This window comes from Anopheles maculipalpis, chromosome 3RL, assembly GCF_943734695.1.
Source record: "Anopheles maculipalpis chromosome 3RL, idAnoMacuDA_375_x, whole genome shotgun sequence".
NCBI lineage: Eukaryota > Metazoa > Arthropoda > Insecta > Diptera > Culicidae > Anopheles > Anopheles maculipalpis.
In genome coordinates, this window is record NC_064872.1 from 88,226,278 (window position 1) to 88,249,569 (window position 23,292).

General features: G+C 46.4%; 8 protein-coding genes across 9 annotated transcripts in view; 3 read left to right on the plus strand and 5 right to left on the minus strand.

Annotated features, from left to right (window-relative positions):
- Positions 1–903, plus strand: part of LOC126561422 (zinc finger MIZ domain-containing protein 1) — a 93,190-nt gene extending 92,287 nt beyond the window's left edge. For both annotated transcript variants that reach the window (XM_050217558.1, XM_050217559.1), the window contains exons 10-11: positions 70–651; positions 729–903. In XM_050217558.1, coding sequence (XP_050073515.1) covers positions 70–651; positions 729–866 — 720 coding nt within the window. In that variant the 3' untranslated portion in view covers positions 867–903. The remainder of the gene's footprint in view (positions 1–69; positions 652–728) is intronic.
- Positions 1–23,292, minus strand: part of LOC126561506 (importin-7) — a 431,061-nt gene that overhangs the window by 163,468 nt on the left and 244,301 nt on the right. The window lies entirely within an intron of this gene.
- LOC126561271 (serine protease nudel) lies at positions 5,397–13,689 on the plus strand. Its single transcript, XM_050217242.1, has 15 exons — positions 5,397–5,429; positions 5,953–6,105; positions 6,179–7,912; positions 7,996–9,107; positions 9,178–9,511; positions 9,590–10,841; positions 10,903–11,072; positions 11,139–11,252; positions 11,315–11,489; positions 11,553–12,164; positions 12,228–12,397; positions 12,458–12,781; positions 12,838–12,967; positions 13,031–13,246; positions 13,317–13,689. Exons 1-15 carry the CDS (start codon positions 5,399–5,401, stop codon positions 13,687–13,689), a joined length of 6,900 nt encoding a protein of 2,299 aa, XP_050073199.1. The 5' UTR covers positions 5,397–5,398.
- Positions 13,910–14,721, minus strand: LOC126563126 (general odorant-binding protein 67). Its single transcript, XM_050219747.1, has 4 exons — positions 14,680–14,721; positions 14,437–14,613; positions 14,092–14,358; positions 13,910–14,020 (listed from the first exon to the last, which is right to left on the minus strand). The coding sequence occupies exons 1-4, from the start codon at positions 14,719–14,721 to the stop codon at positions 13,910–13,912; spliced, it is 597 nt and encodes a 198-aa protein (XP_050075704.1).
- On the minus strand, positions 15,176–16,015 carry LOC126563107 (general odorant-binding protein 67-like). The gene is made up of 4 exons (XM_050219724.1): positions 15,971–16,015; positions 15,706–15,897; positions 15,377–15,628; positions 15,176–15,298 (listed from the first exon to the last, which is right to left on the minus strand). Exons 1-4 carry the CDS (start codon positions 16,013–16,015, stop codon positions 15,176–15,178), a joined length of 612 nt encoding a protein of 203 aa, XP_050075681.1.
- Positions 16,346–17,207, minus strand: LOC126563027 (general odorant-binding protein 66-like). Its single transcript, XM_050219635.1, has 4 exons — positions 16,971–17,207; positions 16,624–16,887; positions 16,521–16,548; positions 16,346–16,456 (listed from the first exon to the last, which is right to left on the minus strand). Exons 1-4 carry the CDS (start codon positions 17,205–17,207, stop codon positions 16,353–16,355), a joined length of 633 nt encoding a protein of 210 aa, XP_050075592.1. The 3' UTR covers positions 16,346–16,352.
- Positions 17,793–22,540, minus strand: LOC126562219 (uncharacterized). Its single transcript, XM_050218664.1, has 3 exons — positions 21,533–22,540; positions 18,089–18,252; positions 17,793–18,011 (listed from the first exon to the last, which is right to left on the minus strand). Exons 1-3 carry the CDS (start codon positions 22,533–22,535, stop codon positions 17,793–17,795), a joined length of 1,386 nt encoding a protein of 461 aa, XP_050074621.1. The 5' UTR covers positions 22,536–22,540.
- Positions 18,889–20,466, plus strand: LOC126562181 (putative alpha-L-fucosidase). Its single transcript, XM_050218617.1, has 3 exons — positions 18,889–19,958; positions 20,022–20,265; positions 20,330–20,466. Exons 1-3 carry the CDS (start codon positions 18,898–18,900, stop codon positions 20,444–20,446), a joined length of 1,422 nt encoding a protein of 473 aa, XP_050074574.1. The 5' UTR covers positions 18,889–18,897; the 3' UTR covers positions 20,447–20,466.

Below are 23,292 nucleotides of genomic sequence, written 5' to 3' on the forward strand. Positions count from 1 at the left end.
AGTATTGTTGTGAAGTTTTGAACCATCGTAAGGAAAGGTCCTTAATTTTTGGCTTTTTTCCACTTCTAGATGCCGCACACACCGCACACACCACACACACCAGGCGGTGGTAACTCATCCGGACATCCGATGACACCCGGTGGACCGCCGAGCGTACCACCCGCGAACGACATCAACTCCTCCAACCCGCAGCAACAACAGTCGACCGGCAGCAATGGCGGCAACACGAACGGTCCGAACGGGCAACCGAACGGCAACAGTAATAGTGTGAACGGTGGCAACAGTAACAATCCTGGTGGGAACATGAACCACAGTCCTGGCCATGCCGGGCACAACAATATGCAGCTCCATTCACCTCAGCAGCAGCACGCTAATCTAGGCCTTGGGCCCAATAATCCTGCGGCGAACATCATGAACTCACCGCAGAGTCTCATGAACTCACCACAGAACATGATGAACTCACCGCAGAGTATGATGCAGCAACAGCAGCAGCAGCAGCAAAATCTCCTCTCGATGGGCTCAATGATGGGTCAGCAACAGCAACAAAGCCACCAGAATGCACTCGCCGGTCTTACCGATGTCGATCTGCCGGCAGATCTCAACTTCGATCCGGCCGCCGTCATTGAGGGCGAAGGTGGCAATGATCTTAATGTGAGTGGTACCCTTTCCCTTATGATCACTTGATCCTTTGAAGCTAATTTTGTATATTCTGCTTTTCTTTCGTGCAGCTACTACCGGACAACGGTATCGTCGATCCGATGGAATTGCTCTCCTATCTGGACCCGCCGGATCTGAACACACCACCATCGAGCGGTTCCAGCAACAACGCTAACAGTGATGACATACTCGCCGCACTGTTCGATTAAGTTCCCGCTTTACCGTGACAGACAAAGGATGAAACACACACACAAAGAGACACAAGCACACGCGTGCTTAAAAAGGACCATCATAAGAGGGGTGGACAGCAACTATTGGGAACAGGGAGGACATAGGAAGCATTAGCATTAATATAGTTCGATACGGCAGTAGATGTGGCAGGGTGGGCGGGCATTTTCCGTTTCCTATTCCTTCCCCGACCTGCAACCACTACCCGACCACCACCTCCTCGCTACGAATTCTCGAAGGAATGCATATGGCCGCGTGTTTGTGTGTGTCGGAGTGTGGGGGACTTGTTTTATATTTAAGTTTTCAATTCCCCCGATCCGGTTTTCAGTTTAATTCAAGGGTCATAGAGAGAGAGAGAGAGAGAGAGAGAGAGAGCTCATTCACGGAGCTTTCTAGTTTTAGTTTTAGTGTACAGCTTTTCAGGACGAAAAAGAAAACTAGCAATGGACTAGCGTGGGAAAAAAACGGGTCTCACACGACACAAAACCAGCATCTATCGTATCAGGTACTCGCATTGCCACGACGCGGCCACCACCAATCTTCACATAAACACACATACTTTAGAACGTGGAACACGGTGTGTAAGCTGCTTAGTGTCCTTCTAGTGTAGTAAACAGGAACACGAGAGAGGGAGGGAGAGAGAGAGAGAGAGTGAGAGAGAAAAGAGGAGAAAGAGCAAACAAAATATTATCCTTGTAAGGAGTTTCCTCGAGCACGTTGTTCGTGGAATTCTTTCGGTTTCTCTTTTTGTTTAAGTTGTCACCCTAACAAAGTAAATCACACAGTCATCCTGTTAGTAATATACAACCACAAACACATAAACCTCCAAATTGATCGTCCTAATACGATCGTACTTACACAGAAAGCACACATATGCGAAGCACGATCTTCGAGCATGAAGTTCAATTGTACAGTTAAATTAATAAAATTGCATCGCGTATGTGTGTGTCTGTGTGTTCCTAAAGTAAAGCACTAGTGGGCTTTTGTTTAAAAAATATATATATTTTTCTGTTTTACATAAGAAGAATTATTTATTAACCCACAAAACACATACAACTGTTTCCTATTGTTTCCTAATTTTTGCTTTTGTTGCTTCCTTTGCTCTCAATCTCTCTCGAACACGCACTCTCCCGTGGATTCTGTTTTTTTAAGACGCGGTTTATTTATTTTATTATTTTTATCACTAAAAAATACCGTAAATTATCTCCTGTGCTTCTTGTGTATTATATTCTCTGTTTTCTATTTTGTACTGTGTAAACTAGAGCAAACAAGAACTCCATTAGAACGTAACTATATATATATATATATATATATATATATATATATATATATATATATATATATATATATATATATATATATATATATATATATATATATATATATATATATATATATATATATATATATATATAAATGTATATGTATGTATGCTACCAGCACCACACGCATGTGTTTGCGTGGGTGTTCTGTTTTCTTTTGTTTTTTTTTTTTAGTGGAAAAAATAGAAGAAACATTGGGTTTTTCTTCTTTTTGTTTTGTTTTGTTTTGCTTTTTTCCCGTGTTGTGTGCACCAAACGAGGATAAGCAAAGGAGAGAAATTGAGTGTGTGCAATTGATAAGCCGAAAGCGTGGGCACATCTTAGAAAGAGAAAGGGAGAGAGTGAGAGAGTAGGGGAAAACACACACATTAAACAAAAAAAAGGAACAAAACAATGGTGAAAAAAAAAGTGTAAAATGTTTATTTAGGGGCAGGACAACAAGGAAAGGAAAAACGACAAAACCATGGGGATAAAACGTTTGTTTATTGCTAAGCTTTAGATCGTAGACGCCGGACCGTGTGGCCGGCACACGGTATGGTGGAAAGTGATTGGGAAAATAAGAGAAAATGAGAAAACAAAACAATGGGAAAAGAGAAACTAAAAATTTAAATGGAAAATAAGGGAAAAAAGGAAACAAACAAACAGTAGACCTATACAAACTAAACACAACTAAAAAAAAAACACCCACACACGAAATGAAACATGTTACATTTAATGATACTAAATTTTAAATACAAGAAAAAGGAGGAAAGAAAGAAGAAAATGAGGAAGGAAAAAAGGAAAACAAAACCCAAGAAAATTAATCAAAAGTGTACAAAAATCATGAAAGTAACCTACTATTACTAATAACGAAAGATTCAAGCGTAAGTGAACAACATAAATACAGAAGAAGAAGAAAAAGAAACACTCCTACACGCCACCCTCTACCGAAACACAAACAGATACAAACATACAAACACACACTACCATTTGAAGAACAGAACAAGCAAAAGTAAAACGAAACTCACCAATAAATGCATTAAAAGAAGCAACTAACTATTAGCAAAAAAAACACAAATGAATGAGAAGAGTAAAAGAGGAAGGAATAAAAAGAAATCCCACATACACACATAAAAAAGAAAGGCTACCCCATGAAAATACACCAACTCTCCCCTTTTCCCCCCCACCACACTCCCTCTTTAGAATCTAATAACGATATACAGCTTAGTAAATTATGAAACCGACACATAAAGAAAGTGAAAAACATACACACACACACACACACACAACCCTTACTACAAACACAACTAACTCTACATTGAGTCGGTAGTCATGAAGTATATGGGTAACAAACAAACACACGCATACACATCGGAAATCGTCAAGGGGATGGTGAGAGGGATGAAATTTCCCTCTCTCTCACTTGCATTCGCACCCCCTGCTAGCCAACTCTCTTTCTCACACTCTCTTGCATTGTGTCATTGTGTACTTTGATTGATAACCACTTCCAGGAAGAAAAAGGGCTAATTGAGGTTTAAAAAAAAAACAAAAGAGAAAACAGAGAAACGGAGTAGAGAAAGAAGATGATAACTAACTAAGATAAACAAATACACATCTACACGCATACACACACAGAGACAGGCACACAAGAAAAGAGAAAAAGAATAGTGCGGGTGGGAGTGCGGGAGGGGAGGGGAGGAAAGGGCAACACAGTTGACAGAACCAGTAGGGCTCGGGTGTGATAGGAAGTGATACTGGCCGCGCGTAACAACGGAACACTAATAAATGAATTGAACATAATAAAGAGAAACAAGAGAGAAAGAGAGCGAGAGAGACAAAGAGGGAAAGAGAGAAAAAATACACATATTGAAAACAAAAACAAAAAAAATACAAAAATGAGTTCACACACGTGTAAATGATTGAAATTTTAATTGTGTTTTTGTGCTTCTTTTGTTCTGTACTTTTCACTTGTCACTGGAGATAAGCTCACCGATTGGTTATTGGTTTCGTCCTTCCGAAAATCATTGTCATACTTTCTTCATTGCCTTCAATAAGTGTCGTTTGATCGTCTTTGTCGACTGTTTTGTCGCTAACTGCGTTGCTTGTCCTGGCCGTCCTTTATGAACGAAAAAAAATAGCGTTGTTCGTCACAGTTGGAAGTACTAGTCCTCATGTTAGGATCATGACCTTCTTGTTCAAGGAGTCCAAGCCTGTTTCATATCAAAAGTTTTCGGATTCTAAGTGGATTATTAGTCATCAGATCGCTTAATGGAAGAGGGTTCATCGCCTAACCTTTTATTACCCTAACCGAGGCTAAGACTGGCAAAGAATGTTCGAAACGTTCTGCAAAATGATCGTGGATGCGATCAGCAGACGAGTAGGGTAAGTAAGCTACCTCGCTAGATGAATCAGCCATTGAGGTATTGCGAACTCGATAAAGATATTTCTAGCCTAACCCGTTTCTAATATTAACCCCTATTAGTTCTAGTTTTTACCTCCAAAATTTCAAATGATCAACACAATTGTTAGGTGTTTAAATTTCATTCATTCAACTTCTCCAGCCCACATTTAAACGCACCTTAAGAAGGAAGTAGAGCTCAACAATTTATGGTACCCTTTTATTATGGCACCAGTTAAGGTCTGTCTTTTTTCTTACCGTCTTGCCATTTAAAAATCTTGCCACTTACACTTAGCGGTTTGCTGTGCGAAAATTTGCTGACACCAGGTGAACTGCCCTCCAAACGCAACGAAAAAGCCCTTACGATCGATCAACGGTCAGCAGTAGCAGTTCGGCAGCCACCGTGGCTGATACAGTGCTTCGATCGTTCCCGTTGGTGTTTTTATCGTGCGTGAAGGTGTTTGTGTGTGTGAACTTTTTGCTGTTTAAGCAGAACAGGAAAGCAATTCAGCAAAACCACTGTTACAGAAGTAGCCCACTTTTACTAAAGATTTGTGGAAGAATTCTTACAAAAGTTCAGTAAATTCTTCAATCACCTTTACTGGAGATTTTTGTGAAAGAGTTCTTGCAAAAGTTGAGTGAATTCTTCAATCAATAATCGCCAATACTAGGCTCTTCAATCAACAAACTAATCTTGCTTAAATAAGTGGATTGTTAGAACCGATAGTTATGAGTTTTACTGTCCTCACTCTACACATCTAATACTAATAATTACCAAGAGTGCAAAGAGGGAAAATCTCAATCAAAATCAAACATGGCCGAGCACGATCAAACTGTTCTAGATGGTAAGTGCGAACCAGTTTCGTCGTCCTACATTTTCTGCCTTCCAATTTGTTTATAAAAGCAAACGAAAACTGACCCCAAACTTTAAACAAAACGCACCAGCGATTGATGAAAAATTGGAACAAGAAGGCACCTTTTTCTCTTTCATATATAGCCCGAAGCTAAAAACTGTCAGAGTGTACCAATTTTTTCTTCCTATCTCACTCGCTCCCGCTTTGGGGGAAAATTTTCCACTTATCCCCAAAAAAGGCACCCATAATTACCTTTGCTGTGGGTAAACAGGTAAACATTCGTAGATGGCAACAGGTGCATGAATGAGAGCGCGTTGGTCGCTTGTCGTGGAGTTTGTAAACAGTGACTCCAATTTCTCGTACGTAAGCGGAACTGTCCGAGGAACTGTTTGTGTATAACCTAACCTAGTTAATGAGGACATGATGTTGTGAACATCGCGAATGGTGTAATGGTGATCGTGAAATGCTTATCAACTCCTTCTTCTTTTCGACCTTTCGTGACTTGTTCTGCCAGAGGAGCTTACGATCACTTCGCCCAGAATACAGAAGCTGACGATGAGCGCTAGCCAGCGGACGAACTTGATGTGTTTGATGCTGATCGCCGTCGGTGGCGTGATCATTATGTCCGCTATAGCGTTCGGGTTCTACATGACGGTTCCTGCGTCAGGTATGTTTCGCTACTAATCAGCTTACAGGACTCAAAGCTACATCAGTTGCCTTCTGTCCCCATATAAAACTAGTCCTCTCGGAGCAAACATCCAATACGATCGTGCTAGAGCCAGCAACGGTGGAAATCCCCGACGAACTAGAAGATATCCGTAAAATGTACTTCAAAACGGAAGCACAAGACATCATGATGGGATCGCTGCATCTGCTCGAGCTAATGAAGGAGTTCGAACCGATGCTCGAGCGTCACCGGCACCGGAGGGATGTTGGTGAAGTCGTACCGAACCGTATCACGCGTGGGGATGATCGTTCCGAGGAGATCACGTACGGTGTTAGGCGGCGGGTGCAGCGAGAGTTCGATCTGGGAATGGTTCCGATCGTGTACCGAGGTGTTGTAGTAGGGCCGGAACCACCGAGAAGTGCTCGGTCAAAGCGGCATGCTGTTTCGCTGGATGAACTGCAGCGGGCAAAGCGCATGGCAAAGAGGGATTTCCAGCGCTTGGAGAAGGAGTACAACCGGTGTCGTAAGGAAGCGCCGAATGGGAAACTGTGCGATCAAATCTACGATAAACTGCAACGGCTGTCGGAGGAGATGAATGCCCGGTTTATGGAGATGGCTAACTTGCTGCAGGGGTTTCACGAGATGGGATTAACTACTGAGCAGACCACTGTGTATCCGGAAGACTTTTTTAGTAGTACTGAGGTTAGCTCGGAGAGTGTCACAACATCCGAACAGACTTCTACTAGCGTTCGACCGGAGAAGCACGCCCCAAAGCACGATCCAAGGATAACAACTGTAGAACAGTTGGTTCATGAACTAAATATTACGCCATTAGTCCCGGAAGAGTGGATGAGTACTACTACGCAGCAGATAAGCACTAGCACCGCGACACGATTGCCTTTTGATCCGAGCCTTCACAATCCGGTGGAGAATAGTTCCATAAGAAATCTGGACGATCTGTTTGATCATATGAGACTGAGTGATTCTCTCGCAAATTTAACTCCCAACGATAGGTGGACCACTGAGCAGAATCGGGATCTTTTTGAGTTAGATGGCCATTCTAGTTCCAGTCCTCCGACGACGGTGCAAAGTTTCGCTCATTCAACGTCCACTAAACGTTGGACTACTACCAAAAGTCCTTTGCAAGCCGCTCGGAACCTGCATGATGTTGTCGATCAGCTGCAACTTGCTCAGATGCTTCAACCTCACCCATTCCATGAAGATCTCCTACTAAATCCGCCGGAAAACATTAATGAGTTCGTAATGTCACGATCACGCAACCGCGATCACATGCATCACGACCCTGCCCAGGCGGAAACGGATTTAGATCCTGCTATCGATCCGTTACGATCGGCGCACCATCAACAACATCTGCAACAGCCGCAGCAGCCTCTTGTCGTGGGACCGAGTGCCCCATTCCTTAGCCTCTGTGATCAACTCCGATCGGCGGGCAGTCACATGAAACCGGTCCACCAGGGCAGTTTCCAGCATACACCCGGTATTCCGATAACCGGTGAAGCGACTAAAGCATCATCCCAGATCATCGTCAATTCAGCTTACGGTGCTGGATATGTCCCTAACACGGTTTGCTTCTACCAAAATGCTCCTCCGGTAGGAGCACAGACGGCGTACGCTTTCCGACCAGCCACTGCCCCTGGACCGTACGTGTATCCGAACGGAGCATATCCACCGTACCAGCAGCCACCACCTCCACCGCAGCATCATCATCATCATCCGGGCGCCGGAGGTAAGCTTCCGTTGAATGATCCAGCGATCGATGCTCTCATTCAACCACGCATTCCCGAAGGTGTGTGGGCCATCGTTTACACAAACTTCTACATCTCTATTAAACATAATGGATCGTTTCTATTCCTTCTCAATTTCCCCTAGCGATGATCAATATGCCGGTCAGCATCCAGAATCTCCATCACGCTGGTGCGCGCGTTCCGGATGGTTCTGCCGATCCGAACGGTCCCTATCTTCTGTGCTCCATGATGCACAACACGGACGCTGCAAGTCACACTGACGCTCACGTAACCCAACCACCAGTGCGTCACCAGCACATGGGAAACGAAACACGCCCGGAATCGGATGATCCCGAGGATTTGGTATCGATATTTGCTGCGGGTCAGTCTCTAGCTGCAAGGGCCAAAGGTCGCCATCACTGTCCCCGTGGTTGGGTTTCGTGCTTTAGCTCGCATCAGTGTGTAAAACGAAGTGTTTGGTGTGACTCGAAGACGGACTGTATGGACGGCAGTGACGAGAGTGCGTGCTCCTGTGTGTCCCGACTGCCGAAGCGTAAGCTGTGCGATGGATACGCCGACTGTCCGCTCGGTATGGACGAGATGGGTTGCTTTGGGTGTGAAAAGTTCTCGTTCTCGTGCTTCCACACGCAGGATGAGTATCGGGCGGCCCATCGGTCTGGGTCGATGTGTTACACGCTGCTCGAAAAGTGTGACGGATTCGACAATTGTCTCAACCGGAAGGATGAACAGGACTGTACGATGTTGGTGAGAAATCTGGGACACTATCTTGCCTACTCGGTGCCACACTCGTCCGGTGTTTTGCATCGGAATTACCGTGGCAAGTGGTATCCGGTGTGCAATAATCCATCCCAATGGGCACGGGAAGCGTGCGACGCGGAGGTTGGACCACAAGATCGTGAACCGTTGCTGAGCCACGGACAGGGTGGACTTCCGGGACCGTACATCAGCCAGCGTGCGAACAGTGAAGTGTCCCAGCCGGAGTTTAGCGAAGGATGCAACGGGTTGTACGTACACGTCAAGTGTCCGCCGGTGCGCTGCGGTACAAGTAAGCTACAGGAACAACACTTCTCACGTATCAGTGTCCGGTCGAGGCGGGACGCGAACGAAAGTGAGCTGGTGGAGAGTGTGCGCATCGTCGGTGGAAGTCATGCCGAGCCGGAAGCGTACCCGTTCATTGTGGGCATCTTCCGGGATGGCAAGTACCATTGTGGTGGTAGCATCTACAACGAGCATTGGGTAGGGAAGACACACTTCGAGATAGGTTTCCAGCCTTTTAGCTAATTACTTCTTATCTTGCTTTCTTAAGATCATTTCAGCGGCTCACTGCTGTGACAACTTCGATCAGCACTATTTCGAGGTGCGGTCGGGGATGTTACGGAAGCGTAGCTTTGCCCCACAGGTTCAGATTACCCGCGTGACACACATGATCATTCACCATGAGTACAGCTCTACACTGATGGCGAACGATATTGCGCTGATGCGTGTTGAGAATCCGTTCCACTACAATCGCTGGGTGCGTCCGATCTGTCTGCCCGAAAAACATCGCACCACAAACGATCGCGAATGGATGTGGGGACCTAAACCGGGCACGGTCTGTACGGCTATCGGATGGGGTGCTCTAAGGGAGCGTGGTGGTGCACGTAAGTTTTCCGTGCCTCTTCTAAAGGTTCTTCAAGTTTTATTGTCTTATAAATTATGCTTGTGTGTCTTATCTTTAGCTGACCATCTGATGCAGGTTTCGGTACCGATCTTAAGCTACTGCAAGCATAAATCCGATCGCGACAGTCTGCAGATCTGTGCCGGCGAAGAGGATGGAGGTCATGACGCGTGCCAAGGTGACTCGGGTGGACCGTTCGTTTGTCAGAGCCAATCGAATCCGGCTGAGTGGTACCTGGCGGGGGTTGTGAGTCACGGTGAAGGTTGTGCTAGAGCTCACGAGCCTGGTGTATACACGCGTGTTGCACTGTTTATCGATTGGATCGCGAAGAAGGTGAAAACACCACTTACGGGCCGTACCGCTCGTACAGATTGTCCGGGAATGCGATGTATCTGGGGTGGTGGAATCTGTTTGCCACCTGGTAAGAAGTGTAACGGATTTGTCAACTGTCTTGGAGGTGAAGATGAGTCGGGCTGTACGATGGATCAGATGCTACGCTCAATTTCCCAACGAGAACAAGATGTGGATAGTGAGGAGGAACAGCAGGAGCAGGATGTTGTCACAGAGAGGGCTTCGGAAGTGCACCATGCTAGACAGCTGGATGAAACGAGTGCTAGTACGGAATCTACTACAACCGGATTATTCACTTCAGAAGAATCCACCACGCTCACCGTACATGAGGCAAGTGTGGAAGCTCAGGAAAGTATGATAGTGACCCATACTGTTCAAGCAGATCCTGTGACAAGCACAACTCCTCAGGAGCAAATATCGACAGAACCGAGCACTACCCTATCAAGCGCGTCTGAAGAGCCGTCGACAGAATCCAGCTCAATGGAACCAACTACAACAGAGGTCACAACGGAGGAAGAGAGTCCAAGCTCAACAAATGAACCAACAACACCATCCTCAACAATCTCAATAACAACTGCCGATTCTGCGATCATTTTCCCCACACACGAGAACGAGCAAGACCAGCAAGGGTTCGAATTTGTCGCCCCAATTACCTCCACCACAACGGAAGTCATTTGGAAGGCTTTGGAGAAAACGGTCAAAGAGGTACGGGGACAAGCGCGGGCAGAAAATGGATCGTCATCGGTCAACTCCACCACAGAACAGGCTCCACTGTCGCCTGCGGACGATTCACTAGAGCAACCCGATCATCCATTTTTCAACGATCTTGAAGTAATGCAACAGCAGAAACACAAACGTGTGGCCGAGTTTCGCATGACCGTACACAATCTGCACACGAAAACGAATGTACAGCTGGTGCAGCCGAACGATACGGCCCAGTATCGTCAGTTCTCATGCAGAAAGTAAGTATCTGTTGGGGAGAGTTTATCCATATGATCGTCTAGCTGATTGTTTCGCGTTCAGTATTACCCAGCGTATTAATGTGGCGCATCGATGCGATCGGATCGTTGACTGTGAGGATGGAAGCGACGAGCTGAACTGTACGTGCCGGGACTTCCTGAAGGACAAGTTTGATTTTCTCATCTGCGATGGCAAGACGGACTGTCTCGATCATACGGATGAGCTTGGTTGCAGTAAGTGATCTTCGAAACTGTTCGCTGTGAGTTCTGTACTGAAAAGCTACTCCTTTTTCCCTCTAGTGAACTGCCAGGTTGGACAGTACGCGTGTCGGATCAGTCAGGTGTGCATTCCTAACGAGCATGTGTGCAATGGACAACCGGACTGTCCGCTGCACGAGGATGAACTGGATTGCTGTAAGTTTAGGCTAGTCAAAGCTTACGATCGTTTGTATGACCAACCCTTTTACCGTTCATAGTGGCTCTTACGGATGGACACCGGGTGTACTTCGATGCGAACAATCTTACACTCTTCCGTAACACCGGAATCGTCACGAAAAACACAAACGGCACTTGGGAAGTTCTGTGTGGCGCGGTACTAACAGCGAAAACAGAGCACGCTGTCGAGAAGATTTGTTCATTTTTAGGATTTGCGTAAGTTTTCTAGCAATCTACAGTTTATCACACTATACAGTCTTTTTTGATTGATTCCTTCAGTGGCTATCAGAACTATTCACTGCTATCTATCACACCTTCGGAGCTTCCTACCGGACTACTCGTAAACACCGCAGAACACCACTACGTCAACATAACAGTCGATGCCACCTGCCAAGCATTGCGTGTATCCTGCGTACAGCACATCAATGCCACCGAGCACGACATTGCACACTTCGAGCACAAACACAAGCAGGAACCGGTGCAGGTTAACATCCGGCCGCTTAATCCGATCCATCGGCCCCACCACATGCCGCAGATTGTGTTCCAGGAAAATGCGCACATCGAGCTGGTGGAAAACTTTGGCGATGATTACGATTGGCCGTGGAACACGAACATCTATCTCGATGGGGTACTGATCTGCAGTGGGTTGATCATCGATGCGAGCTGGATTATTGTGGCCGGAAGCTGTACACGGCTGGTGAACTTGAAGCACCAGTACTTGGCTGTGGTGGCCGGTGGTGCCAAATCGTACCTGCACATTGAGGGACCGTACGAGCAGGTGGTGCGGGTTGATTGCTATCACTACATACCGGAAGCAGAAACGGTCATGTTGCATCTGGCCAGCAAGCTTAACTTTAGCCGACATGTGCTGCCTACTTTTGTGCCCGAAAAGTAAGTGATCTTCGCTAGGCCGCGTAGAGAGTAAACAGAGAGATAATTGGTGGCTTCTTTTAGTGAAAACGTCACGGACAGTGAATGTCTTGCGGTGGGACAGGACAAATATGGCAGAACGAAAACATTACGAGTACATCTAAATGGAACCAACTGTCAAGGGGAACGTGTGAGATGCTACCACAAGGATCTTAAGCAACCGTACTACCATCACGAATCTTGCTATACACCTGGTACGAGAATGACGGGTTTACCATCGTGGAGTTTAAACTAATCCAATCCCCCTTTAACAGAAGCGACTCGTTCCGGTGTGATTGTGTGCAAGACAAATCGTTCCGGTTGGTATCCGGTTGGGTTCTACCAGCACAAGCGAGGCCTTTGCGGGTTCAATGAAGTCGTCCGTGTGACAAGTTTGGTAGAATCGTACCAGAAGATCCAAAACGTGCTGCACAATGAGCAGTGCGGTGATCAGCTGTACGGCGAACCGAAATGTGCCGGAAAGCGTTGCCGGTATGGGAAGTGCGTCGGGGAGAAGCTGCTGTGCGATCGTAAACCGGACTGTAGCGATGGGTCCGATGAAAGTCCGGCACTGTGTGCCACACGGAATCAGACTACTAGTAAGTGTAGGGTTAATTTTTTTTTCGATCGTTTCTGACGCTTTTTTTCCCCCTAGACTGCTTGCCACACCAGTTACGTTGTGCAAATGGACGATGCATTGACAAGTCTAGCTTCTGTGACCGGAAGAATGATTGTGGAGACTCAACGGATGAGCCTCACGATTGTTCGTGCTACACTTATTTGAAGTAAGTCTTGTCTACTAATGAACCACCTGCCAACTATTGAATTAACCTCCATTTTATCCTTAGAATCACTGACCCGGGAAAGATCTGTGATGGAGTGCGCAATTGTTGGGACAAATCGGACGAAAACCCTCGCGTCTGTCGCTGCCATTCGACTAGCTTCCGATGCGGCGAATCGGACATTTGCGTACCGTACGATTTTGTGTGTGACAAAGAGCGTGACTGTCCCGATGGTGAGGACGAACTGTACTGTTATGCACTTCAGCAAAACTCCTACGAAGCGTAAGATGATATCGAGAAAAGATCACCGCGAAAAAAGTCTAACTAAAAGTCCTTTGCTCCATCCTTCCAGCGGTTACGGTGAGCTGATGGAGCAGAGTTACGGCATCTGGCACTCAAAATGTTTCCCAAAGACGGCCCAATTTGATGACGAGTATATGCGCCGCATCTGCGAACAGCTCGGCTACAGCCAGGTAAGAAAGATCTACGGACGTGCAATCGTGGAAGGTGCCCGGTTGCGGACCGCCAACGAATCGGAAAGCGCCTCCGATAAGCTGCGCCGTGCGGCTACGAAAACGGTCGTGCAGAACAAATTCTCCAAGGTGATCATCAACCAGAACCACACGTTTTACATGAAACCGAGCAGGCCAATGTTTAAGGTGATCAACTGGAACTACGAGGACGAACAGAACTGTCACCGGCTGGAGTTGCTGTGTGCAGCATGAGACTACGGAGCGTGTTAAGGATAGGATAGTAATAAATGTCACAAGAAGCATTCAATCGATTACTACAGAGGGATTTTGATTCTACTCCGAAAGAAAAGCTTAACCGTAAGTATATCTGCATTGCAATCAATTTATTGTAGTGGCAAGGAAATGCCTAAACACAAAAAACAAACACATATTCGTAGGTAGCAGATAGGATACTTTACCGGGAACCGAATCTTTACTGTCTTGGACCACGTCCCATCAGCAGGAAAAATGGACAACCACTGTCGAGCTTCGTCTTCAGCGCCTGGCAGTCGCTGCTTTCGGTCCACACAGCAGCCGGGCAGCTCTGGAGAAGAACAAGTCAAGGTGAGCTTTTGACGACATCCGACATTCCTTATAAGGACAGAGAACACCTACCTTGAATAGCGTCGTGTACATACAGTTGACAAAGCCCTGCGGAATAAAGCTACACCCAGCACGATCCGGCGAGGAAGAAATCGGTGCAACACTGTAAGCCGGATCGTTCTGGATCTGACGGGCACAGCTGTCTACGACAGCATTAACTTGCGAACCAAAGTTTGGATCCGCACCCAAGGTAGTGGCCATGGACTTTTTGATCGCGTCAGTGTTGAGTGCGTTGTTCACGAACCCACCAGTTTCTGTCATGGCGCACTGGATTATGCACTGTAAAATTAGATAGAAAAGAAGCAATGGGACAATTTAACGACGTGGACCGGGAAGGCCAAGTCTAGAGCTACTTACACAACCCTCCGTACGCGGGACACCCGGTGCCGGCATCTGGCTTGGTCGTGGATTATCCGCTTTACATTTGTCCATTACTGCAGAGTCGACCGCTTTCGGCATCTTGCAGCAATCTTCGGCTGTAAGTGTTGTTGGTTGAAAGCAGGACGCATCCGGTGCTGGCGGTTGACTGGCCACCTAGAGGGAAAAGTGGAGTTAGTTTTTCCTGCTACTTCTAGGGGAAGGTTTGCTTTAACCTCTCACCATGCCTACGATGGTCAGTGCTACAAACACAAGCGAAAACATGGCTTCGATGAATGGTTTGATGTTCAAAATCTGCAGATTGAATGGGAACGGAATCCTCGATGGGTGAATGTTTGGGAATTTGTGGCTTAGTGTTTGCTGGGCTTAGCTCACTTTATATACAAATCAGATGAATACTAGCCACCCGTCTGGGGCATTCAATGGGGATTTTTGTAAGGTTTTTCTACTTCTAACCTTGGACTTTCATTCTATTTCAGCCACCAAACGATTTTCTAACCCATTGTTGGGTGCGCTAATAGCTATGATAAGGTTATTTGTTGCGTTTATTAATTTTAACATCGTTTTTACATTGAACCAGATTACGAACGCCATTGTGTTGTGTGCTAGACGACAGTAGAACTCGTACCGCTCGCTTTACATTTATTGCTCATCATTTTTCGTACCCCATTCGTACAATTTAAACAATTTGCGTACTCATTCTATACGATAAAACCATTTAGGTTGGTCGCATTCGGCGGCCGTGTCGTTTGCGCAGGGCAAAGTACGGACAGCCCTTCTTGATCTTGTCCTTCAGCAGGGTACATTCGTCCTTCTTTGTCCACAGATTCGTTGGGCATTTCTATGCGGAAAAGAATGCAGAGTGAGAAAGGATTCAGTCTTGCACAAACCACAGTAATGGTCTGAATATCAAACCCACCTCAAACAATGTTCCATACACGCAGTTGATGAAATGTTTTGCATCCGGATTGCATTCATTCTTATCCTTTACCAAAGTGAAACCCGAGTCCATGTTGGCACGGTCTGCGCACGTCTGAACTGCGCCCTCAATCAATTTGGCAAAGGCAGGATTCGCCTTGACGACCGGTGCAACGGCTTTCATGAACGATGCCGCTTCAATTTTTCTATCCTTTAAAGCGCCCATCCCCTTCATAATACAGTCAGCGATACACTGTAAAAGGAGCACAACGAGTACAGTGTGTGTTTAAAGGAACAGCGTTTTGGGCACGTGTCTTAAGCATATCTTACCGCTCCAGGATTGTGTCCCTGTTCGCCAGAACCTTTTTTGGGCATTTTGAAGGGATGTTCCGATTTGCATTTTTCCATAATCGGCTTATCGGCTAGTATCGGTATATCGCAACACTCATCCACGGTAGCCTTCGTACCGTTGTGACAGCCTAAGGAATCATTTCCGGGATGTCCCATCACCTGCTCCGTCGTCTGCGGGGATGGAAATAATGGTTTGCCAGGATTTTTCTCAACGCGCAACGACACTGACACCAGTACTACTTACCACCAAAAGCAAAATGGCACCAACGAGAGCCACGAACCGATCCATGTTTGGGAATTGTTTTCATTCCATGTACCGTGCTAGTTCCCAATTTATACCCTCTGAATGTTAATGTATCTTGTTAAAAGTGCATTAAAAACTCATCACCTTTGTTCTGCCCGCCGAGGGAAACATTCAAACAAATTTATTTAATTATAGTACGGTTCTTAAAGGCTACTACAGGGGCACAGTAAAAACGACTTCGTTTGCAATGCGTTGAACGAAAGTAGATATTATAAAGAATTTATTACGATCAAATTTTCACACTTTTTGAGACGATTCTTATCGGCCGTCGCCAAGAAGCGAGTTTCCATTCAATATCCAATTTTCCAAGCTGGTCTCAATCCTACGTCAACTTCTGGGATTCGATGAGCATATAGATCGCGTTCAGATCGTCCATTGAGCCGGAACACTTCGTCAAGAAGGTCTTCCATTCATCGCACACCGGACCTGTTGCAACGAGATAGATTTAAGAGAGAGCTTTCGGTGCATATTGCTAAGATTCTATACTAACTTCCTGTCCAGTCCTTGCTAGGGCAATTCTGTAATAAAAAAAGAGCAAACATATATGAGCGTTTGGCTGCTAAGTAATGTCTTCTGACGGGTTCCGTACTTACTCCGAAAAGCTTGGCTGCAGCACACGCAATCGTTAAGGCCGACACCGGTTCACAGTCGCCCAGCGAGCTCTTCATCTGCTTCACGGTGGCAGAATCCTTCTCGATCATCGGTAAACAATCCTCCAGGACAGCCTTCTCCACCAGTCCCTTCCACTCGTCGGATGCCTTTATCTTGTCCTTGATGTACGTCTTGATCTGCTCCGTATCCAATTTGCCGTCAGACTTAACGAGGTTCTGTTTCTTCAAGACGCAGGCTGAAAATTGCTAAGATACAGGTTTTACGTGAACAATCACAATCGCAATTAGCGTTCCATTGATAAAACCTCCTAATGTAGTCCGATTCTTACACAACTCTTCTGCAGCTGTGATGCACTGGAACGCTCAAAATCGGTCATACACTGTTGCATCGTTTCGTTCGGGAACATCTCCGGCATTTCGCAACACTGTTCATCGTTGTCTTTGCCTGGTGAGGGCATCGTTTTGCAGGCTGCATTGGGTTCGCCGGCCGCCAGCTGAACGAACCACAGCAGCAGCAAAACTTTAGCCCAACCACACGTTCTGATGCAGTTGATAGTGGTAGCCATCGTTCGGAATCGATTTTGCCGTACAAACTGTCCGGCTCTGGATTTAGCGGTCGCGTTATATACATAGTAGAAGCATCCCAAAAAAAATGCTAACCCGATGTTCTGTTTTGCTCATTTGGAACGATTTATTTTTTTGTCAAAACCATTATGCTCCGTTTTAGGGGCACGGCTAAGGTAAACACAGATTATCGTAATTGTTCTGCACAATTTTTCACTTTTTATGTGGAGTACCATTGTTAACTGGTAGGTCATTTGGACAACATCTGTGATGACCTTAGTAGAAGCGTTACTCAGAGAGCTCAATACCGAACTTTGTTACGTTAAAGCATCTCTTCGTTTATTTCATTTTACATACAAGATTCCACGGGGAGGACTAAAACACATTTTGTTTACTTATAAAAGCTACCACTAACATCTAACTTTATTCAGTACGTCGGATGACAAATGAAACCTTACTCTGACACACCTATCTACTAGACAAATGCACGTCAATGTTCCACTAAGATGAATGTTGTTTATGAAAAGAAAAGTAGAGAAAATCTTCCCCACTGCAGAGACTCAACCTTTGGAATATTAAAACACTCCCTACTGGATGTCAAGCACTACGGCTTCGTTCATCGGATTACGCAGCGTCTTGTATCGGTTCGTATCGACTGCCAGGTCCACTAGATTCGTGTTGGTAAAGTAATCCACCAGGACGGCATTTGCCCGATGGCTCCACGGACCGCTCAATAGCTGCATCAGCTTCGGGTTGACGATGCTGGCACGTTCGGCTGGCATTAAATATGTGGCTTCTTCCTCGTTCTGCAAGCGAAAGATAAAACGAAGTTAATGACCACACGTACATAAAAGAGAGATATATTCAGCTTAGCTTTACTTACATAACTTCCCTGAAAGCCTTGCACACCGTGCAGACTCCAACCGATATTCTTTGGTGCATCCGGATGCTTCTGGGAGAACAGATTCTGCATAAACTCACCCAGCTCGGTGTGCTTGAGGAATGCGCTTGAGTGCTTTTTCCACGGTTTCCATACAATTTCCGACTCTAGATAGTGAAAGAGAAGCGAAACGTTATTTACTTTTGGCTTTTTTATTTTTATTTTTAAATGTACCAATTTAATTGTATTTTAATTCAAATTTAATCTACCATGCTTTCGCGCTATTTCCCTCTCTCGAACGATTCTGCGAGAGCGACGATGTTTGTCGATGTTTTGCGATGAAATGATAAAGTCACAATGGGCCCGTTAGTGATCATAATATAACTTTTTGTTTTCACTTTTTTAAAAGCGACGAACCTATTTGATGATTTTATTCTTACCCCCAAGTAGTCGAGAATTATTAAGATTTAAATTAATTGAACAAATTACCCTACAACTTCAGTACATTCCACAGCGATAGGCGTAAACGATCTTCTTGCAATAGCTGCAGCAGCGTGCCCTGTCTAGCTACTCATCTTCTCCCCATCCCTTATCGGTAACTGCTGATGGGTAGCGCACCAACGTAATTAATCTTATTTACAAATTGCCCACATTGACAATCGCTAGAAGATACGTATTTGTACGACACATAGACTAGCACTGCACCAGAGCCGGAGAGAAAGGCCGGACTCGCAGAGAGATAGTGTTCCAATTGAAGCGTCTCAACCTCATTTGCCTGCGACTCTGCGATTGTGAACTATTGTCCAGTTAAGATGGGTTTAGTGAGGACGTCTGTCGTGTGCCTGTTCGTGTGGGGTTTAATTTGCTGGAACGCCCAGTGCACTATGCTGGACGGGAAGTACGAACCAACATGGGAAAGTTTGGACTCGCGACCGCTTCCCAAATGGTACGACGATGCAAAGGTAGGCATCTTCATCCACTGGGGTGTGTACGCGGTACCCAGCTTCGGTTCCGAATGGTTCTGGATCAACTGGCAGGGTAGCAATGCGACGGAGTACGTACAGTTTATGGCGAACAACTATAAGCCCGGCTTTACCTATCAAGACTTTGCCAGTGACTTTACCGCGGAACTGTTCAATGCGACCGAGTGGGCCGATCTGTTCGTTCGGTCCGGTGCAAGGTATGTGGTGCTGACAAGCAAACACCACGAAGGATACACCCTGTGGCCATCGAAGCATACGTTCGGCTGGAACTCGATGGACGTTGGACCGCATCGGGATATTGTGGGAGAGCTTGCCGGGGCTGTTCGTGCTACCGGTCAGCTAACGTTCGGTGTTTATTATTCACTGTTCGAGTGGTTTAATCGGTTGTACGCTCACGATAAGGCTCTAGCATTCCTTCACCGAGAGTACGTGGATGGGAAGGTGTGGCCTGAGCTGCAGGAACTTATCAACACCTACCGGCCGGAAGTGCTGTGGAGTGATGGCGATTGGGAAGCTCCGGATGGGTATTGGAAGGCGAAAGAGTTCTTTACCTGGCTGTACAACGATAGTCCAGTGAGGGAGACGATCGTAACGAACGATCGGTGGGGTATCGGAACGTTATGCCTGCACGGTGACTTCCACACCTGCTCCGATCGCTACAATCCCGGTGTGCTGCAGAAACACAAGTGGGAAAACGCAATGACGATCGATCGCAAGAGCTGGGGTCATCGGGCTAACGCGAAGCTGGAAGATTTCATGACGACCGATGAGCTGATCGGTCAGATCGTTACTACAGTGAGCTGTGGTGGTAACATTCTGATCAACGTTGGACCTACCAAGGCTGGAACAATTGATCCGATCTTTGCCGAGCGGTTGGTCGACATGGGACGGTAAGGAATTGTTGATCTGACGAACCATTTCCCAATAAACTGATGATCTTCATATGCTTCTAGCTGGCTAAAGGTAAACGGAGATGCGATCTACAAATCGCAACCCTGGGACTACCAAAACGATACACTCACCGGAAGCGTGTGGTACACGACAGCAAAGAGCCCTAGAACCAGCAACTTCCGCACGATTTTCGCGATCGTGTTGGACTATCCGTACAAAACGAACAGCGTGCGGCTGGGAGCCTTCACCAATCAGGTGACAAAGATCACACAGATCACGATGCTTGGGTTCAACACCGCCCTGAAGGTAAGTCAGCCCTTCCAATCCGATTCGACCTTTTCACATCTAATGCCCACTTTCCTTCTTACAGTGGAAACCAACGGATGATGGGATTTTGGTAGAGTTTCCCTCCAAGAATGAAATCGACCGACTAAAACTACATAACGCATGGACGCTAAAGATTACGCTATCCTCTCGATGGTCCTAAACCGGTGACCTACGAACTTGTAACCGTGGCTTAATTTTGAAGCAGTTTAATTGGTGGTAATAAAGCTACCTCTTGCAACAGTAACACTCTGTGTGTTTGTCATAAAAAGCCCCAAAGACATTCGACATCGACTTTCCCATCACGAGGAGGTACCATAGTTTGCATGTTGTTAGTCCACACCGAATTCCATCATAAAAAACCGAAGCAAAAAAAAAAGCGCTTTTGATAGCAAAACTATCGTCGCCGAAGAGTATTATTTGGGTGGGAACGGTGTCTGCGTTTGTGTTTTCTTCGATGTGCTGTCCTCAACGATTTGGCGATTTGTCATGACGAATCTAATCCATTACGACACGGCTGGTTGGTGTAGGTTCGCCGTGGGACGAGCGCGCTACGTTAAATGTGGGTCAGTGTCGGCACAGTTGGGTTCGGTTCGCGAAAACAGGGAGAAAAAATACGGTTCCGTCGTGTACGAACCGGATCGATATGGTCCGTTGTTTCGTAACGGGGTACCACCCGACCCAGCAGCCGGAGCCCAGCGAATGTCAAGGTCGGTGTCGCCTTTAGTGTTTAGTCAAGAAGGCATCATTCTAAGCAGCACACCGGAAGGGCATAAAGCAAGCTCGAGCATTTAGTGTGTGGCCACACATCTTTGCATCGTCACGTTTTATTTTTTAGACGAGCAAAATCGACGACGAGGCCCTTGAATGGTGTGTTGGTGGTGGTACTACCGTACACACTTGCAGCACGATCATGTTTGTTTTATGAGTGTGACATCCATTGTCCGTCCCCTTTGGAGAAGGACACAAACGATCGGAACTGTGCTAAGCGTTTATCGTTTTATGCTCATTAGCTTAAAATAGGAAGCTTGCCGTAAGGTCATAATTTTTACTATTTTCTTTGAAGTGATCTTCACCCGGAAAGACTTGAGAGATCTTCACACACTACGAGAGATCACACTATGCACTTCTGAACAAGCAATAATATGATCTGCCTCCCCATTCTGGAGCAACTCTCTTGCTACTGCCACAATTGAATAATAGCTTATCGAGACAGTCGCTGATTGACCGTTGTTCTCGCTTGACTTACCATTTAAGCTGGCCTCGTGATTGTAGGTGATAAGTATGTACTTTCCCTCTCGGCGCATATCCCCGAGCGTGAGATTGTACGACTCGCCGTCCGCTTCGAGCGTCTCCACCTCATCCGACGACGGCAGAATCTGCCTCCGGTACACCAGATCGCCAAGTTCTTGCTCCAGCAATGCCAACAGTGCCTCGTGCTGCTCGGGATTGTTGTGGAAGCCAAGCGGAAATCTTCGAAAGTCCAGAAACACTGTCTCCTCCGATAGTATCACAAACCGCCGGATGTCTTGCAGGATCGGTCCCAGCGATGCGACACGAAAGTGTTCGTTCATAATCCAAAAGTTGCGCGTTCCATTGTGCGATGGATAGTAACCGATCGAGAAGTCTAGATAGCGCACCCCAAACACCAGCTGACTCCACACGTCCAAACTCTGCCGGAAGCCAATCTTCTTCAGAAACACATTGCCAACGTTGTTGCGCGTCTGATAGCAACCGGAACAGTGCGTTCCCGGAAGGAATAACTCCCGTAGCGACACATTCCCCAGCCCCGGTTCACTAAACATCCAAGTTGGCTGTATCTTTAGACAATCGAAGTACTCCAACTGACCAGCTGAGTCGTAGCTCGTTAGGTACAGATCGAAACAGATCGGTTTGCTCTTTCGCTTCGGTATGTGCTGCAGCACTTGCTCGTGGCTCCAGCCGCCCGGTAACTTGCGTCGTCCAAACTTTACCTCACTGGTCACCTGTCCACTGTGTTCTCCGTTCGGGAAAACTTGTGCAACTGGGGACGCATTCGATAGGGCCGGATTCTCCGTGTACAAGCCGATCCATTCCGGTGGATTGGCACATCCCGGTCCCCAGTTAATTACCAGCGGTGCATCCTCTACCGAACGTCCGTGGGCAGAAATTGTGAGATAAATTGGACAGCTTTCTGCGTAGGCTGTGCTGTGCGTGAGAGTAACCGCAGCAACGCATGCGGCTACTAAGATCGTTCTCCAACTTCTACGCATCTCACTAGTATTGGCGGCTGTAGTACTTACTCTCACTTCACTATATTATGACGCGTCCGTTTGCTGTGCGATTCACGGTAAGACTGTCCAACCCCAGGTCGTGCGCCGCAAACTTCTTTTCGCGTAGACATCAGCCTTTTGTCCTTTTCGCGCCCATCTTTGCGAGTGTTTCTTTTCGACGCATTAGAAAGATACATCTTGTCGGCGCTTTGGAGCTGCATCATTTGATGATAAAGAGTGACGACGACTCTTTGGGGTGGTAGTAGTAGTGGTGGTTGTGGTGGTTTATGCAGGCAAATGTGAGCATTTTGCTATCCGGAGGGGAGACGATATCAAATCCAACGGTCAATAGCATCGTAAGTCACCACGGTTAAGCAATCGGATCAGAGTGATTTGGCGATCACGTGGTGTTTGGCGCCACATCCTGGAAAAGTATTGAAATTAGCCGTTACGGTCAGCTCTACTAGGTGAATTCCACGGTCAGCTTTAAAACACCTCGCTATCTCGCCAGTTCTACTGTCAACAAGAGGTGAGATGCAATGTAATTGGAATTAGAACATAAATCACTAAAATCGAAACACCTGGCCGATAAGTGGTGCGCCCTTCCGAAAATAAACAGTTTCAAGTGATTCCCATTTGAACAAACCAGGTGCAACAGGTGTTCAAACACTAACATTACTATCATACACTCTGTTATCAATCGCCGCTGGTCGTCGGTGAAGAAGGATCAACCAATGTCCGGTTTGTATTACGCACG

Bases quoted from the DNA above. Each gene is read 5' to 3' on its own strand.
- LOC126561271 (XM_050217242.1), top strand. From the start codon at position 5,399: ATGGCCGAGCACGATCAAACTGTTCTAGATG. The intron at 10,842-10,902 runs GTAAGTATCTGT...TTTCGCGTTCAG, and splicing joins CGTCAGTTCTCATGCAGAAA to TATTACCCAGCGTATTAATG. The intron at 11,073-11,138 runs GTAAGTGATCTT...TTTTCCCTCTAG, and splicing joins TACGGATGAGCTTGGTTGCA to TGAACTGCCAGGTTGGACAG.
- LOC126563126 (XM_050219747.1), bottom strand. From the start codon at position 14,721: ATGTTTTCGCTTGTGTTTGTAGCACTGACCATCGTAGGCATG. The intron at 14,359-14,436 runs GTAAGTAGCTCT...CTAATTTTACAG, and splicing joins TCCCGCGTACGGAGGGTTGT to TGCATAATCCAGTGCGCCAT. The intron at 14,021-14,091 runs GTAGGTGTTCTC...GTTCTTCTCCAG, and splicing joins TGTACACGACGCTATTCAAG to AGCTGCCCGGCTGCTGTGTG.
- LOC126563107 (XM_050219724.1), bottom strand. From the start codon at position 16,015: ATGGATCGGTTCGTGGCTCTCGTTGGTGCCATTTTGCTTTTGGTG. The intron at 15,898-15,970 runs GTAAGTAGTACT...CCATCCCCGCAG, and splicing joins GTGCCATTTTGCTTTTGGTG to ACGACGGAGCAGGTGATGGG. The intron at 15,299-15,376 runs GTGGGTTTGATA...TTTTCCGCATAG, and splicing joins TGTATGGAACATTGTTTGAG to AAATGCCCAACGAATCTGTG.
- LOC126563027 (XM_050219635.1), bottom strand. From the start codon at position 17,207: ATGGCTACCACTATCAACTGCATCAGAACGTGTGGTTGGGCTAAAGTT. The intron at 16,549-16,623 runs GTAAGTACGGAA...TTTTTATTACAG, and splicing joins CTGCAGCCAAGCTTTTCGGA to AATTGCCCTAGCAAGGACTG. The intron at 16,457-16,520 runs GTTAGTATAGAA...TCGTTGCAACAG, and splicing joins TAGCAAGGACTGGACAGGAA to GTCCGGTGTGCGATGAATGG.
- LOC126562181 (XM_050218617.1), top strand. From the start codon at position 18,898: ATGGGTTTAGTGAGGACGTCTGTCGTGTGCCTGTTCGTGTGGGGTTTA. The intron at 19,959-20,021 runs GTAAGGAATTGT...ATATGCTTCTAG, and splicing joins CGGTTGGTCGACATGGGACG to CTGGCTAAAGGTAAACGGAG. The intron at 20,266-20,329 runs GTAAGTCAGCCC...TCCTTCTTACAG, and splicing joins GGTTCAACACCGCCCTGAAG to TGGAAACCAACGGATGATGG.
- LOC126562219 (XM_050218664.1), bottom strand. From the start codon at position 22,535: ATGCGTAGAAGTTGGAGAACGATCTTAGTAGCCGCATGCGTTGCTGCG. The intron at 18,253-21,532 runs GTAAGTCAAGCG...TTCACTATCTAG, and splicing joins TCACGAGGCCAGCTTAAATG to AGTCGGAAATTGTATGGAAA. The intron at 18,012-18,088 runs GTAAGTAAAGCT...TTTCGCTTGCAG, and splicing joins AAGGCTTTCAGGGAAGTTAT to AACGAGGAAGAAGCCACATA.